This window comes from Bactrocera latifrons, unplaced genomic scaffold, assembly GCF_001853355.1.
Source record: "Bactrocera latifrons isolate USDA-ARS-PBARC rearing strain unplaced genomic scaffold, ASM185335v1 scaffold_19, whole genome shotgun sequence".
Classification (NCBI taxonomy): Eukaryota; Metazoa; Arthropoda; class Insecta; order Diptera; family Tephritidae; genus Bactrocera; species Bactrocera latifrons.
Genome location: NW_017535407.1, coordinates 2,228,077 through 2,245,543, shown reverse-complemented (window position 1 = coordinate 2,245,543; position 17,467 = coordinate 2,228,077). Strand labels below are relative to the sequence as shown.

The 17,467-nt window shown below is 39.7% G+C and overlaps 5 protein-coding genes across 6 annotated transcripts; 3 read left to right on the top strand and 2 right to left on the bottom strand.

Moving 5' to 3' along the window:
* Positions 1-238: 238 nt before the first annotated feature.
* Positions 239-1,193, top strand: LOC108967526 (TM2 domain-containing protein almondex). The gene has a single exon (XM_018931012.1). The coding sequence runs from the start codon at positions 326-328 to the stop codon at positions 1,061-1,063; it is 738 nt and encodes a 245-aa protein (XP_018786557.1). The 5' UTR covers positions 239-325; the 3' UTR covers positions 1,064-1,193.
* On the bottom strand, positions 1,119-3,009 carry LOC108967518 (la-related protein 7). The gene is made up of 2 exons (XM_018931001.1): positions 2,685-3,009; positions 1,119-2,615 (listed from the first exon to the last, which is right to left on the bottom strand). Exons 1-2 carry the CDS (start codon positions 2,929-2,931, stop codon positions 1,207-1,209), a joined length of 1,656 nt encoding a protein of 551 aa, XP_018786546.1. The 5' UTR covers positions 2,932-3,009; the 3' UTR covers positions 1,119-1,206.
* Positions 3,010-3,312: 303 nt separating this feature from the next.
* LOC108967512 (protein xmas-2) lies at positions 3,313-8,873 on the top strand. Its single transcript, XM_018930986.1, has 4 exons — positions 3,313-3,500; positions 3,558-4,141; positions 4,203-5,176; positions 5,235-8,873. Exons 1-4 carry the CDS (start codon positions 3,445-3,447, stop codon positions 8,718-8,720), a joined length of 5,100 nt encoding a protein of 1,699 aa, XP_018786531.1. The 5' UTR covers positions 3,313-3,444; the 3' UTR covers positions 8,721-8,873.
* Positions 8,874-9,787: 914 nt separating this feature from the next.
* On the bottom strand, positions 9,788-11,778 carry LOC108967529 (coiled-coil-helix-coiled-coil-helix domain-containing protein 10, mitochondrial). The gene is made up of 3 exons (XM_018931016.1): positions 11,398-11,778; positions 10,879-11,056; positions 9,788-10,721 (listed from the first exon to the last, which is right to left on the bottom strand). The coding sequence occupies exons 1-3, from the start codon at positions 11,442-11,444 to the stop codon at positions 10,461-10,463; spliced, it is 486 nt and encodes a 161-aa protein (XP_018786561.1). The 5' UTR covers positions 11,445-11,778; the 3' UTR covers positions 9,788-10,460.
* Positions 11,779-14,291: 2,513 nt separating this feature from the next.
* Positions 14,292-15,693, top strand: LOC108967528 (uncharacterized protein CG1552). Of its 2 annotated transcripts, none has more exons than XM_018931015.1 (3): positions 14,292-14,613; positions 15,028-15,142; positions 15,317-15,693. In XM_018931015.1, the coding sequence occupies exons 1-3, from the start codon at positions 14,481-14,483 to the stop codon at positions 15,540-15,542; spliced, it is 474 nt and encodes a 157-aa protein (XP_018786560.1). In that variant the 5' UTR covers positions 14,292-14,480; the 3' UTR covers positions 15,543-15,693. The 2 variants fall into 2 exon arrangements, with proteins under 2 accessions (XP_018786560.1, XP_018786559.1); XM_018931014.1 differs by having other exon boundaries at positions 15,028-15,181.
* The last annotated feature ends 1,774 nt before the right edge of the window (positions 15,694-17,467 follow it).

Genomic DNA, 17,467 nt, shown 5'->3' with positions numbered 1-17,467 from the left:
AGTAGCCGGTGTTGACAGCTGACCCTTAATGTTGCAAAGAATTGCATGATTTAAAAAAAAAATTAAAAAGTTGGAAATTCTAAATGGCTTAGAAACAAGGAATTTATAGGCTTTGTTTTGCAAATTGCACTTTTATTTCGTTAACAAAATTATAAATTTCGTTGAAAAAATATTGTTACAAATGATATTCACGAAGTCCCCTGTACAATAACAGTAAAAATGACAGTTCGCACTCCGCTGCTTCGTTTACCAGCTGTTTATCGTTTGTTTATTAATCAGTGCAAAACATTTAGTTTAAAATAATTATTGTTCTATTGCAAAGGAAATGCGTCACAGACGTTGCATAGTTATTAACATGCGATCCGCCCTGGCGCTGATTATGATTTTCATATTTAGTGGCATAAGACAGAGCCAAACCGCGGGTGGCAATCTAATGGAAACTGAGACCAAGTTGGAAGGTCAATCGAAAAATGTTACCAACAACAATGACGCTATACCACTCACAATCAAAAGCATAAATGACACGAATGTATCCTGTCCAGGCGGTCCTGAAAGCGAGTGTTCAACACTACCTTTTCCTTGCATACGCTGTAATTATAATTACTCTTGCCATTATGGTCGAGACATTAACGTGACTTGTACGGCATTGGACCACGTGCAATGTCAAGGCAATCGGACATTCGTACAACAAATGAATTGTCGTTATTGCTACCAAACTAATTTATGGCAACAATCGTGTGCACTGCGTGGAAATTGTAATTCTGTGAATGGTTACTTTTATCGCACCAATTGCACAGTTCATTCCGATGTGTTTTGTCTTGGCAATCGTTCGTTTACCCGTAATATTAAGTGTAATTGGACTCAGGGGTATCGTTGGAGCACCGCACTTATAATCAGTATTACGTTAGGAGGCTTTGGTGCGGACCGTTTTTATCTTGGCCACTGGCAAGAAGGTATCGGCAAACTATTCAGTTTTGGTGGTTTAGGTGTTTGGACTATTATAGACGTTATTCTCATATCGTTACATTATTTAGGGCCGGCTGATGGTTCGTTATACATATAGTAAAAGTTGTAAGGTTAAAAAAAAAAACCATTGTAATTTCAAACAGACTGTAAAATTTAGTAATGTAAGCATATATGATTATTTTCTTAGATATTTCATTCAAATAAAAATTGTATTTTAATAAAACACATTGACTGTGTTAATTATTCATCATCTTCTCCGAAACGTATATGTTTTGTAATTAATTTCTTAACTTTTTCTCTACCTCTCTTCTGTGGTATTTTTACTTGTTTATTCAATTTCATTTCTCTGTCGGCCTCAATCTTTTTCCAATATTCCAACTCAGCTTCGCCGTTTAGTACTTTGCAGTTATATTCCGCACAAGTCAACTGGCGCACGAAATCAGTTGCCGCATCCGCTGTGTCCAAACGTAGATGTGCATGCATGGCACCTTCCTTAACGTCAACATACTTTACAGTTTCATATTGACGCATATCAGTCTTAAATTCCTTTATGTTGACACAAGGATTTAAGAAACCTACTTCAACTATTAGACCTTCCGAATAGCTAAAGAGCGGCGCTCGTTCTAAAGCTGGATTGTGCTTCAACTCTTTGGGTTGTGGTTTGGCATCTTCCTCACCCGCGCCATAAAAATTCATATTCATTTTGCGCAACTTTCGTTCGTTGGGTTTTGGTTTCTTAGCTGGCGTGGGTGCTGAGGCATCCGATGTTTCGGCAGAAACGCCTTCACTAACACGTTGTTGCTGCTTTTCCTTCCATGCTTTGCGTTTCAATTCAGCTACCTTTTCGCGTTGCAAGTTGAGGTATTTATTACGTAAACGTTTCCAATCACATTTCGGCAAAACTTTTAGCTCATAAAAAGATGCATCTGTATTCAAGTCTGTATCTTTACGACGTTTTTCTAAAGTTTTCGCCTTTTTCTTTTTTTTGCGGCGTTTCTTCTTCTTGACATCTCCATCGTCATCTGCTTGATCCTCGGTATCATCATTTGAAGTCTCTCCAGTTTCGTTTGCCGTGGAGTTTTCCTCGTTTTCTGTTTTTACTTTCTTCGATTCAGGTCCTTCTTCTTCCGACGTTTCATCGGCAACCCTTTTCAATTTCTTAATCTTTTTATGTTCGGTATCGGATACATTATTCGCATCTACTTCTTCTTCATTTTTCTCTTTGATAAATGATTTCACACTTTGCAATTCTGCAGGATCAGTTTCTTGCGTCCTTAATACACCGTTGAATTCGCTGAAAGCCTTAATCGCTTTGTCCACACTGCTCGCCTGCTCGAATTCGACGAAACCAAATTCTTTGATTTTCCGTGATTTGGCATATTTGGGTAGTGAGACATAAACGACTGCACCAAATCGTTCAAACGCCTGACGCACCCAATCGTGATCAGCTGCAGCTGGTAAAGCCTCAACATATAGTGTCTTGTCGTCGACATTACGTTCTACCGGCAAAGCTGTCTTGCGTCTAACTCTTGAATTATTTTCATCCAATTCAAGTAGTTCTGAGTTTGTTAAGGACTTTTTGATTTCCTCCACTGAAGATGTAAGCGCTTTCATTTTGTTGAAACTTAGAAAAATATCCAAAGGTACATCTGTGTGATCAAACCAAAAGGTGGAAAGTATATTAGGCGTATGATAATATTTGCATAATATATACTAACATGGATCTTTGTCCATAAGCTGTTTAAGATATCGATCCTTGGAAAGATTCGCATCACCAAAGTAAAACTCCATTTGTGCGCGTATTGCATTGAAATGATGTCTTTTACGCTTCCTGTGACTTTTTTGTCCACCGGCATGATCACCTGCGGCTTCAGCTACTGGCGGTTTTGACTGCTTTTTGTTTGTTTTTTTCTTAGTTTTATGTCTGTCCGACTCATTTTGTTTCTCGGCAGCAGCAATTTCCATTATTATTCATTTAAAAAATAAGATTTCGCTCTAAAATATTACCATTGATATTCAATAAAAATGTACAACCAGCAAACGATTTCTATTGTTTTTAGAGTTTCCACAAAGTTGCCAATTCACATTTATTTAAAAAAAATTGATAACACAGAAGGAAGAAGGTTATTCAAATTTGTAGAAAAATATAGGACGGACGAATTATTTTATAATAAATATATGAAATAATTTATTTGTATGTTTTTAATTTTATTATTATGTATTGACAAACAAATATGTATTGAATGCTTCACCGCAATAATTTAAAATTGGGTAGTGTAACCCCTTATTAATTTCCCACAACACTCTGTGATATTCAAACAGCTGTCATTGACATACAAATTTTGCGCGATCGCGGCTTCTATAATTTCCCAGAAAATTATACATTTTATATTTTACAAGTTGTTTGACTTATTCTATTAAAATTATTGTTTGTTATAAGTGTTTTGGGCGAATTAAAACTTAAATTTGCACGACGTCATGTTGGGCGACGAGGGAACCGGTTGGGATGACGGCATCAATTACAAAGCCATATCGTAAGTATACTCTGAAACCGGTAGTAGTGAAAATTTTCTAAACTTCTGTATCAATAGATGTGAAAAAATACCTGATCTTTTTTTGGACAAATTGGTTGCCAAAAATCACTTTAGTAAATTTGGAAAAATCGCACGTTTTATATTACGTCCAAGTCGCCAAAGTTGTACGGTGGAATATGAGACGGAAGCACAAGCTGAGCGCGCATTGGATCAGGCCGGAGATTTCAATGGGCAAGAATTTCAAATAGAATTTGCAACCCGTGAGGTAGCACATGTACAAAATACAGAAGAATGGGTTAATCCCGAAGTACAAGCTGAATTGGACGCAATGGGTTTGCGTCAAACTGTACCTACATACAGACCGCCAGCTACGGCAATGTTACCACCGATGAAGTCAATGCCACCACGTACACAAAAACCACCTTCACAATTTGCAAATGCGGGTGTAAAACCCCCAAAGTCTGCTTCGGCAACGGAATTACCAAAAATTGACAATTCGTTGAGACAAGAATATGAAGCCATTTTACGAAGGCCTGCTTACACCGACGAAGAAAAATATCGTGTTTTGGATGCGCGTGACAAATTGATGCGTTTGATAAGGCCACGACAAACAGATATCAAAAAAGTTGAAAGAACTAAAGGTGAATAAAAGTGCATAGCAGAAAAATTTTGTATTTATATTGTATGCATATTTTGTCTTAGGTATTTGTCCTGACATGTGTCCCGAAAAAGAGCGTTTAATGCGGGAATTCCAAAGACAAGTTTCCACATTTGAAATGTGTGCGGAAGATGAGGAAAGCACATCCTCTATATCACATCGACGTGCCATCAAAGAGTATTCGCGCAGTAGCGCTGATCAAGAAGTGCCACTGGCACATGAATTACGACCCGAAAGCGTGCTACAAATGACCATGCTGTACCTGATGCACCGCATTTTGGACCTCTGTGAGGATCCACAAACTTCAATCGCCGACTGGTTTCACTTTGTATGGGATCGCACCCGTTCCATTCGCAAAGATATCACACAACAGGAACTTTGCTCATTAGGTACGGTAGAATTGGTTGAACAATGTGCGCGCTTTCATATACACTGTGCCGCGCGTCTAGTGGCCGAAGAGCCGTCAGTGTTCGATAAAAAAATCAATGCTGAAAATTTGACAAAATGTTTGCAATCCCTTAAATACATGTATCATGACTTGCGTATCAAGGGTGTACATTGCCCATGTGAGGCCGAATTTCGCAGCTACATAGTCTTGCTGAATTTAGGTGACTCTAATTTTCTATGGGAGTTGAAGCAACTGCCCACACATATACAACATTCAAGTGAAATTAAGCGTGCAATTGCTTTTTACAATGCCCTACAAAACAACAACTACGTACGCTTCTTCAGTATGATACGCGAAGTGGAAACGTCATATTTGAGCGCATGCATTCTGCTTGGCTACTTCAATAAATTGCGTTGGCGTGCTATGGAGGCCATTAATAAATCGCACAATTGGCGAAAAAATGCTATTCTCCTACCGCTAACATATCTAACGCGTATACTTGGATTTGAAGACGAAGAAGCGGCGGCGCAATATTTCGCATATCACGGCTTAAAATGCGATGGTCAACGTGTAGTGTTGGATCGCCTCAAGCGACCAGATGTGGAGTACTCCATGGAGCGTGCATTGAATGTGAGTTTGAGTCGTGTTTAAAAATATGAGAAAACATTAGATTTCTTTTTTCCTCTAGCTGGTCGAGTCGAAGCGTACTGTTAGCGTTGGTGAGTGCGTTTGTGGGCATACGCTTGAACCTGTACATATATTCGAAAGTCATACACCACATAACAGTTTCGATGACAATGGTAATCTTAAATCAATTGCCTGGACGGCGGAAGATCAATTGCGTGGAGAGGCGGCAGAAGCACGCAGAAAGGAACGTGAATTAGAAATGCAGCAACAGCAAGAGAAGCAGCAACAACAGCAGCGGCAACAACAACAGCAGTATCCACAGGAAACATTAAAAATACCGAAACGTCCCGACTCTCCTGCCCTCACACAACCACTTTCTGTTGCCGCAGACACAAGTCTCTTTAAAGTGCCACAACTCGCGTCGTCCATTTCACCCAAATTTCCATCGAAATTTAAGACTCCACAGCTGCCACAAAAACACTCCGAGCCGTCTATTTTTAGTGGTAGTCAGTTTGCCGAATCTAAGCCAAAAGCACAATCATCAGCCTTGACAAATTTCAAATTTGAAGCACCACAAAACTCAAGCGGTAGTAGTAGTAGTGCTAACATATTCGGCGCGCCAGCAAACGATGTTAGCAGCTCGCTCTTCAAAACACCTGCCGCTACTGCTAAACCGGCCAGTTCGTTCGCCGCTGGCATCAGCAATTCTATATTTGGTGGAAATGCAGCAACAACTGCGACAGCGTCAGCCTCTACTGGCGGTTTTATATTCGACACTGTCAATAAGAATACGAATGCCGATAACATATTTGGTAGCGCAGCAAAAGCGACTACAAGCATTTTTCAGCAAGCGCAGGCACCAAAGCCAGAACCCTTGCAAAATGACACCGTTTTCCAGCATTTCAACATAAAGCCAGATTTCGCTGGTTTTGCAGATGCGCCACAGCCCTTCCATGACACTCCCCCGAAACCATTTGTGACAACGCCACCGTCGCCCGGTAGGCAGACAGTCAAACAGTTAGCTGAGGCTGAAGCCAAAGCAGCAGCTGCTAAAGCCAAAGCAGAGTTGGAAAAGCGGCGCAATGAGGAGGAGGCCGCAGAAGCAGCAAAACGACAGCGCGAAGCATTGGAGCAAAAGCGGCTGGATAACTTAAGGCAGTTGGAACAACGGGCCGAGCAGGTTTGTGCCGCTGAAGTGGAGAGCATCATCGCAGCGCAAGTGAAAAATATTGCACAAACTGAACTGCTAAAATATCAAAAGTTCGAATGCGATTGTCAAAGTATAGCTGAAACATTGCTTGAACAATGCATAGCCATGCAACTGGAGCAGTTGGCTAACGAAGAATATGCCATGATGTGCCATGATCAGCTCATGCTGAGTCGTTACTTTGAACGTTGGCTGCGCTACACACGGAAAAAGCAAAAACAGCGCGCACTCATGGAGTCCACACCCATATGGGTGACAATGGACACGCGTGCCGAGCAAACCGCCAAGTTGATGCATCCAAAAGAGGCGGAAAATTTACGTATGATCAAACGCTATCGTCACGGAGAGCCATGCAATTTCGAGCTACTGCTGTGGCAACATCCCGAGACCCTATCACGACCTCATGCCACCGTTGACATATTCGAGGTGGTGCGTGCACATTTGACGCACAAGCAGAGTGTAGTGGTGAAAGGCGGACATATGCAACAAAATAAGTATTTTAAGCTGCTGCTTACGCTGCCCAATGACAGAGATGAGTTGCCCGGCTTCGAGAGTTTATGCAACAAATGGCTTCAGAAACATTTGCGACGCAACAACAACGTCACGGAGGAGGTGCAAGTGGTGGAAAAAGAAGCACAGTGTAAAGATGCTGAACAGACGAGTCCATACATTTGCGGTGTGGAGCGCGATGTGGCGTTGTGTGTGAGAAAAGTGAGCGGTATACCGCCGCTAAACGAGAGCGGTCAAGTCGTTCGCAACGAATGTGACAACATGGATGCGATTATCTGCTTCATGGTCTGTGACAACATACAGAGCACGCGCAAACGCATACACCATTTGCTCAAACTAAGCCGAATGCATAAGGCTGTGCCGGTGGCTTTTGTCATCTACGATGGACAGTACACGGATGAATTGGAGCTTAGTGATACGTTGGAAATGGAGAGTTTAGTGAGTGCAGGTCAAGTGTCGGCGTACAAATTCTTTGGTTGTTTGCAGACAAAAAATGAATTCTCTTTCGTCCATCTTATGGGGCGCGCTCTGCGTTTTGTGACGCGTGAGAATCGATTATCCAACAAAGAAGCCGATGTTTTGCAGATGCAAAGGCTGCAGAGTTGGCTGGAATCGTGTTTGGGCGAGGAAATGTGGCAACGTTGGCAATTCTCCTCCGAACAAAATCCCTCATTCGCGAAAATCTGTAGCACGCCACAATATTTGGTGGATTTGTATAATGAGGCGGTGCAACGTGTGATACATATGACCACAGTTGATTTCAGTGACACGCCAGAGTTTCCCGATGAATTGCGTAAATTTGTACCCAAGCTAAATGTGGACATACCGCTTGGCTTGGAATATTTTCCCAAAGACTGGAAGTCTCCACAGCGCCAACAACAGATTTCACAGTTTCTACAACGTTTATTACTGGCACCCGTCACAGACGCACCTAACTTCAAGGACGTGGAAGATTGGGAGCTGTGGTTGTTAAACTATGCGAGCGCATGTTTACCGCACGATGAAGAAGCTGCCACTTTGGCTAGCTATCAAGCCATCAAAGCACTCATTGAACAACTGAATCGCGTTGACTTGGAGGATGTCGCTATACCAACACGCTTTCAGCTAATTAATTATTTATCTATTATAAAAGCAATTGCCTACACACTGATTAACGCTGTGCTTAAGGATTACATTGCAAATCCAGACGCGGACTCTTACAAATTGCCCAACGAGATTGTTTATCATCAACAAGCGCTGGAAGATTATCAACTTATGCCATGGTGGTTGAATAACGAAGCTGTTGAAGCAGTGAAAATGGATTATACAATGGTTGAAGCAGAAGATACCAGCTCGCAAGATAGGGAGTCAGTCGATGAACCCGCTGTGATGAACAGCGAAATGTTGGATGAAATTATAAAGCAAGCCGAAGCGGTGTCACGCAAAGCGGAGCAAAACTTTTATTCAATAAAAAAGCAAACGCTCAACGCGGATACAACGGTGTTATCACGTGATTTGGATGCTAGCATTTATCAGTTCGAATTGGCAAAACAAATTGGCTCGTATGATGCCTCTTTCATATCAAAATTAGATGAAATCGATAATGATTTAGAGGGTGCGGTTGGCGGTGCAGATGAGAAAGTGGTTAGTTGTACCGATGGTGATGATGATGGCGTAAACAGTGCTAGCATAACGTTAGTAAGTCGAAAACGTAAACATGCGTCGGCTGCCGAAAGCGGCGCCAATGATATAGAAGCGGTTATGGCACGCGCTTTCAATGTTATTGAGAAGGTCGAAGCGGAGCAAGATCGCGCAGAACGTTTGCACAAGATGGCTATGCTGGATTTATAGTGAATTTGAACAAAAGTCTTGAAGATTTTATTGGCACATAATTTGGACAGTATTTTTTCGCGATTTTAACAAATGACCATTTGGTATAATAACATGTTTGCTTATACAAAACATTAGGGAGCGAAATATATAAATTTAGATGGTATAATTTTACACAATGCATTTGCTTTTTATAATGTGTATTGTATGGTATACCCAATATTTTTATAACATGGACAGGGTATATTCAGTTTGCTACAAAGTTTGTAACACCCAGAAGTTGTTGTTGTTGTACCGGCAAAAATATTGCTGAAATAATTTGGAAAATTGCTTTTGGGTTGGAGAGTTCTTGGCCGGATAAAAATTCGAGTTCGTTCCGGTTACGTAGACCCGACTGTCGTGAGAGGGGTTGATAAAGTCATGTCCGTCTGTCTGTATATACGCGAATTAACGTCTTAGTTTTTTGCGATAACGATCTCGCAGTTTTAAGCACGTCTTTCTAATCGAGAAGCTGCTCATTTGTCGACACCGCCGATATCGGAGCACTATAGCACATAAATATGTATCTAACTGAACGATCAAAATCAATTGCTTGTAAAAAACAAGCTTTGTGTGGTACTGGGCTGTATTTCAGCGATTATAGAGCAAAGCGTTTTTAAGGAAGGTCTTTCTTTATTTGGCCAAAGGGAGTACCAACATCTAAGCTATTTGTAGAAAAATACGATGGTAAACAGATACCTGCATATCTTTGAGTTTTATAATCCATCATAAAGAAATGTCTTAAAGCTCTTTTACAAGTCAGTTATTTATAGAAATCAAATTAATTGGTACACAGCCCTTATTTCACAACTTCCCGGTAAACAAAACAATGCCCAAAAATATATTATCATTGTCCACTTTAAGTACGTAAAATATAAACAAACATGAATCACCGACGAAAATGATAAACATGTTATTGCCGAAGAAGTTCTAGTGCAAATCTTTACTAACAAACCAGTGAACGAATCTATTTAAATAGACCGCATTAGAAGAAAAACAAACATGTTTTAATGACAGCAATATTGCATGAAAATAATAAAAGAAATGCGTTTTTAATGGTGCCGAACAGTTTTTATTAGAATTTAGCATATTTGCAAGAAAGTTTCTATTGCGATTGGAGCGCTAAATATTTGGCACACATTTTACTACAATTCTACTATTCTTTAGCATGAGCCTTCATCAATTTCATAATTACACGAAATAAACTTAGCAACTAAAAATAAAACTAGTATTCACAATTATGTGGAAATTATTTCGGTTGTTTTTTCCCTGCTATGTGTTGCAGTGTCAATAGCGAAGAACTGCATTTGTTATTTTGTTTTGATGACTCGGCGTGTGTCTGCAGCACGTGAGTTGCCGTCTTTTTTGTTCTTTTTTTTTTTTTTTGCATTAGTGGTATGATCCGTTGTTTTTGGTTATTTGCCAATTAACGCTTCCACGTTATCTGTTTGCACATATTTTCTGCGTAGATGTTTCTAGAAATATTTAACAAAATGCGTTTGTTATTCGATCTATTGACTTTCGCCTATTATCTGAAACATTCAACAAATTCTCCTTTCTATCACAACACCAAAAAATCAATCAATCATGGAACTTTAAAAATCTAAACTAAATTTTTTTATGTTTACAATTATTTCATAGATCAATATTGTATTAGAGCAAGCATTATATAACGGTTTGAATATTTAAATAATTGAAGTTTGTTGATGTAAGGCCCACAATTTATTGCAAGTGATGTTGAACCTTGCACTGTCGTAGCGCTTCGTTGAAGCCCTCGCAGAGTGTCAAGTCAGATTGGCCTTGAGCGCATTGCAGGAATTGTTTAATTTCCCAAGCGCATGCACCTTGAGGCTCGTTAGGCTGAGCAGCATTGCTATTATATTGCTGTTGAGCAGGCGGAGCTGCTGCAGCAGCGGGAGCTGCAGCCTCCTTATCACCAGAGCCGCTGAACAAGCTAGTAATACCGGCACCAACAGTGTGACCCTATAAAATAGTTTTTAATACAGAATTTTCTTTAATATAATTATTTGCGAATGTGTTTAGAGTTGAAGTTTAGTTTTTAATACAGAATTTTTTTTATATACATAATTATTTGGAAGTTGTTTAGAGTTGAATGCAATTTAATTTCCGATTAACTTACCACTGCTGAACCAACAGCTACACCGCCAGCGGTAGCTGCCATTTGTTGGAACATTGATGGCTGCTGTGGTGCGCCAACAGCACTGGGTGCTGCTTGTACTGGTGCTGGGGGTGCTGCCGGAGCTACGCGTGCCGGCACATTTGGTGTTGGAGCAGGTGCATGATGTGTGGGCACACTCCTTTTATAAAGAATAGAAAATTCGTTGTTATTTTGTTCAGTTTTTTTTATCGTACGCAGCACTTTTTGACGTTTGTCAGGTGCATAAATTGTTCGAGAAAATTGTCGAGCTGTTACGCAACAACGTAATGTCGTGTAATGTGAATTTTGACAAACATCTTATTTATGGTATATAAATATAAACCTTTATACGTAATTCTCGGTGCAGTTTTTATATATATTTATTTACGTTGCAATGGTAATCACTTTGACGCATGATTTTGCACTTTGCACCCATGCGGTTGTTATTGTCACAGCTCCACAATTTCTGAACAAAAGGAAATTTTTTCAATTTGCGCTTACCTTCTGGTTGCTGGTGGTGGGCTAGCCGAACGTCCACGTCGTACCATTTTTGCAAATTGGTTTTAATTAATTAAATATTTTAAATAATAAATATCACTGATTTTCTTTATCGCTTGAAAAATCACTTGTAAAATTGGCTGAGTGCCTTTCGCTTTATAAAATCTTTGTTCTTGTGTTTTCTGTTTTAAACTGACGTTTAACTTTCAGCACGCTTGTCTTTTATAAAATTTCCGATTTGCCAGAAATTTCCTATCTCTTTTCTGCTTCTGCGCGAAAATTACAACAAAACAAACTGTCAAAAGTGACAATCCAATCGAAAAATTGTTCGCGGTAATAGATTGAAAATATGCGTTGTTCAAGAATTTCAGGAAGCGGAAGTTAAAAAATTTAATTTTGTTGAATTTTTTCACATTGGATTTTCTTATTTGAAGTTTTGAAGTAAAATACCAAAGTTGTTACAAAAATATTTTTTTAAGTAGAGCAAGTGTAAATTTTGTATGTGATTCCAAGGTGATGTATGGAAGTTCTGTACTGATGGAGTATAATTTTACAAAACAGACGGCAAAGGAAGTGAGTTTACAAGAAAACTTGGAATTTCATATAAATAATAATATCTAATAGGTTAAGATCGATTTCAATTAATGCTATCTACTTAGAACTTGAATATGATAAGCAACTAAAAGTTGACAGACGACAATCTCATAAATAACAGCGAAAGTTAGTAATCCTGCCCCTTTCTTACATGTACACACATATTCATGCATATGCATCTTCTGTGCTTGTCTAATACATAGGTATCTTGCTGTGCCTCCTATGCACATTATGCTGCTGACGACCTTGACTGTATTAAAAATAGTAAATTTACAGAGCACAACACATAACTGATAAAAATGAAAGCTGTACGGTTTATTGCATTTGTTTTCAAATTTCAAAATATATTATAAATTTCATAAATTTTACAAGTTCTCTAAATACACTAACTCTTCCAGTTAAAAATTATAAAAAATAATCTAAATTACTTTTAAATAACATTGTTATCACACAAAAATTCATGCAAATTTGACACCAACTAGCAACAACAAATATATTAACACTAATGAGTGTCAGGCGCACAGTAGATAAATCACTGAATTGCGTTCCAGCTTCGTTGATGTAATGTGCTAACACACACATACACACTTCAGTCATTTAGATGTATTTTAGTTGCATTAATCAAAAGCGACAATGACACATCATGAGCAACAACAAGTGTAGAAAATCATATCAATTCTTATATTGTAAGTGACTAATGGGTGGAGGGGATTAAGTTTGCTCTGAATGTTGCAAAGTACGGTAAATTGCGGCAATAAAGTGTTTGAACACTGCAAGAAAAGTAGTTTAGTGAAATTTTAAGGCAAATTGAACTATGTTGATATGTACTTATGCAGTATTTAAAAGAAAAAATGCTGGTTCGTATGTATGCTGAGAGGGAGTTGGTGCAGGAGTCGGAAGGTTTCGGAGCATTTTTCAAGCAGAAGTCTTTGCTATAAGTCGGTGCGTAGAGATAAACCTGCAACGCAAGTATCGCAATCAACTGGCGCTTAAAGCAATCTCTGCTTATGAGATCAAATCACTATTGGTGCAGGAATGTAGAGAACGGCTCAATAGTATAGCGGAACGTAACCAAGTCCGTACAAAGGTATAGCCGGGAATGATCTCTAGGACCTAAACGTATCATTACCTTGGGTCGTCATACCATAAAGGAGCTGCTGCGCAAGGAGGAAAGAGTAGACAGAGAGAGGTATTGCCAACAACTCCAAGGCATGCGCCATGCCAAGTTGCTAATGGAGAGTTATTACCACAGCAGGTTTAAATATGTAATTAATCTCCATAGAGACAAACATAGGCTACTTGTCGCATTCCACACTGGGCACTGCCAGCTGAAGAAGGACTTATATAACATGGGCTTGGCCGGGAATGAACTGGCTGATGGGCTCGCTCTCTCCGCAGCAACCACTAAAATGATTGGACTTAAACTCTCCATCACAGTGGGTTCTCATAAAAGGAGCTGCCCCGCAAGGAGGAAGGAGTAGGCAGAGAGAGGTATTGGTAACAACCCACAACTTCAAGGCATGCGCCAGACAAGCTGCTAAGGGGAGTTTTAACCTCAGCAGGTTTAAATGGGTCTAGCTTCTTGTGCAAATTGTCGTTTCAGCGACAGGGAGCCTTAAACTCCAGAACACTTGCTAATTGACTGTGTAACAGAGGTAGTTTAAAGACCATTAGATACATGTTTCCAAATATGGATTACATCGCCTCACTACCAGTATATTGGAATTTATCAATATGCCTGGACTAGGTGGGTCGTTGTGATTTAGGAGAGGGCACAATCTTCAGCTATTTATCTTATCCAGTGAAGGACGAGAAGATATCGAAAACTTGCCTCATGCGAGTCGGGCATCCACATCCTTTAATGACGATAACATCGAAAAAATTAAATAAACGGCCCTTGAAAATCCTTATGTTGGCATCAGAGAGATAGCAGAGGACCACAACTTTTCCTATAGATCGACTGCTCAACAAATTTTGGATGGGTGGTTAAGGTAGGAAGCTTGTTAATGCTTGACAAACCCGACGCCGAGTAGAAGTCAACGCAGCTGACCATAAATGGTAACGCCTCGGGTTCCGAAAATGAGCTGAAACCGAAAAAAAAACTCACAGAACGCCATCCCAACTGAGTCTTACAATAAAGATCACCTCGGGTATACAAGTACTAGGTCTATTATTTGATGATCTGAAAAGCATATGAGGAAGATTTAAGCTAATACAAGGTATCTAATGTGTAAATAAGTTTCACAGTGTACACATACATATATGTACATACATATACATCCATCAGAAGCTGGTATGTTTCAATTTGTGAGTGAATAAATTAATCAAGGCGATCATCATTTTGTGGATCGTGTAAATTCAGTGCGTTTTGAATAACGCGCGCGGAAAGCACCCTTTCGACGCTGTATTTTTTTCACAGCAAACGAAGCCTTGAAAAGAGTGGCAGTTAAGAAAAAAGTGTATTAAGTTTAAAAAAGGAATATTTTGAAAAAATGAAGTGTTTTAGTTGCCTATTGATTTTAATGTACCTTGGCGCCTGTGCAGCCTTCGGTCAGTATCACATGCGACACTATAACAGTCGACAAGTAGACTCCAGTGAGGAGGATGACACGAATACAGTGTTGCGTAAGTAGAACAAAAACGAATGCTAATTTCGGCTACACCGAACAAGAAAATTTCTCATAGCACAAAAGGATATACAAAGGGTATACAAAGTTGATTTTGATCCATCAGTTTGTATGGCAGCTATATGCTATAGTGGTCCGATCTAGACAATTTCTACGAAGATTGTAGCGTTGCTCTAAACAATAATTTAAGCCAAGTTTCGCGAAGATATCTTGGAAACTAGAAAAGTTTTTCATACAAGGACACGATTTTTAGCGGACAATTTATATGGCAGCTCTATGCTATAGTAAACCGACATCTCCGTTTTCGACAAATGAGCAATATTTATTATATTTAAAAAATTCTAAAAAATTAAAAATTTATGTCTGTCTGGTTGCACTCTTTTTATCTAATTACCATTCTCTCCATTGACAGGCTCCTATCGTCGCTGCATGTGGGAACAATCGAAATTTCTACCCCGTCGCCTGGTGCTGCTCAGCTTATGTGCGAATTTGTTTTGTGAAAACAATCAAATCGTACCACGTTCCAGGTCTATTTTTGTAGTGGAAAAGATGTCTAGACCCAACGAGTAGATATTCGTAGTTGCACCTAACCTCCAATACTGTCAATGTGATACCACTAATAATGTCTCTCTCTTTCTCTCTCTCTCTCTCTCTCTTTTTCAATTTATCTTTCTTTTTACAAACGTACGCGTGCCGTTTAGCTGCCTGGACATTTTGCCCGACCAATGTGAGCAAGGCGATGAGGAGGAGCTTATGTATAAACCCTTCCCGGATTGCTGCCCAGTCTATTGTAATCTCAAAAGACGCATGCAACGCCTGAAGACAATGCACTACCGACATCGGAAACTTTTGAATTTGCAACAACAACAAGCGCAGTCAGATTTAATGCTTGGCAACTACAACGTGGATGATCTGGGCTTCAGATAAGTTTGTCGGCAAGGATGCCGATGCCAACGCACATGTGCAGTGCTGAAAGTGCATGAGTGCTCAGTTTAGTTTGAAGAAAAAACTTTTTTTTTTTTTGAATTAATGAAAATTCAATATAGTGGCAATTATATGCTTGCTAATAAAACTCGAAGTGTGAAGTGTTGTATTTATTTTGGTCGCCTTTTCTCGTTTCATTTGTATGCGTGCATTGTAACCCAAATAATTAATTGATAACAATCTCAATGGACTCGATTCAGTCAATGGCACCTACGACTTGCTCACTTTATGACTTAATTATTATTTATCAGCAGCTCATATCTAATGAAGTTTTGTTGTGCGCATGCGCACATCGTGTTCGGGCGGCAAATCTTATTTATGCGCAAGCCGACCAGTTGGCATGGAGTTGGCGCTGGCGCGACGTGCTGCCCACCAATTGATTTTTGGCCACATGTGCGCATAAATTAAATGTGAATTTTTTGGATTGCGTTGCAATCACAATGAGAGCAGATTTATAAATAATTCTGCGATAATAATATATATGTAGGTATAGATAAGTGCCAAAAACGCCCGCTGCACTGAAATGAAGTCATTTCATCGCCCACAGGTGCTTTTTAGATTAATATTTCCTCTAAAAATATTACAAAAAACTTACGCACATTTTTGGTGGCGAGGTTAGTCAAAAATGGAATGATTCACTTTTGCTTTTATTAGCTTTGAAGTTATTCTGTGGGACATACATATGTAATCGAAACAATTCCCAACTTACGAAACGTTGCTTTTTCAAACATGTAGAAGTACCTGCGAGATTCCAAGTGAAGCCAGTTCCAGATGTTTCCAAACCGAGTGGAGGTCTTCCTCTTCTTCTCCATTTAGCCGCCGTCCTTTAATTCGCTGAACTATGTCAATGCCATCGTAAATCACGTACAGCTCATCGTTCATCGACTGCGGTATTCGCCGTTGACTTGACCAAAGTAACACCTGTTAGCATGAGAGGTTCTTCCAGATCCTGACGGAGCATTTGCTATTGCTCAACCAAATACCAAATTCGAATATAGTGGCATAAAGGCAGCTCCTTTTCGTGCTGTCAAAAGCAGCTGGCGTCCTGTTGTAAAGTTGGCTATATCCGCGTAAGCGGTGTCTACTCCAATACAAAAGTACCTGCGATGGAAAAATGTGTCTCCACCATATTTAATAATGTCTGTAGATGGTTACAAACGACACATAATAGTCCGATTTATAGGTACCGACACTCTTCCAGTCTTACATGGCTCCTGAGTGGTTCGCAAAATGATTGAGAAAAGGTAATACATCGTGAGGACGTAACCATTTACATCAGTGGACTTCATATTGACCTGACAAATTTCTACCCACTTTTGTACTTTTCAAGCTTTTCACCTTTATATTTGAATAATACCGTTGATACTCTTTGGTTGGATGCACTACATGATCAAAACTGTTCCATCTAGTGATCAAACAGGCAGGGAAGCATATCATGCTTTTAGCAGTAGAGAGGTATTGCAGTCTCGGAAGTAAAGTCGTGTAAAGTCACATTCGAATCGAGTCGCAGCACTATCCAATGGTAGACTGACGGTTCGAATACACCGGAAGACACTGAAGTAGGCATTAAGAGACCGCATACCAAGCTATCCATTCCAATGGGAAGCGTTCCGAGTGTCCTTCAAGCAGACGTCTTTGCTATAAGTCAGTGTTTGACGGTACCAGAAGCTTGGATTGCGTTGGGGTGCCACACCATAAAGGAGTTGCTCCACATGGAGAAAAGAATGGGGAGAGAGTGGCACTGACTGCAGGCAACAGGAATGCGCCACGTCAAGCTGTTATTTTGAGTTTACAACCTAGCAAAGTTTAGAGTTATGATTAACTTTCTGCTTGTCATATAGGCTCAAGAAAAACTTCTCCAATATGGG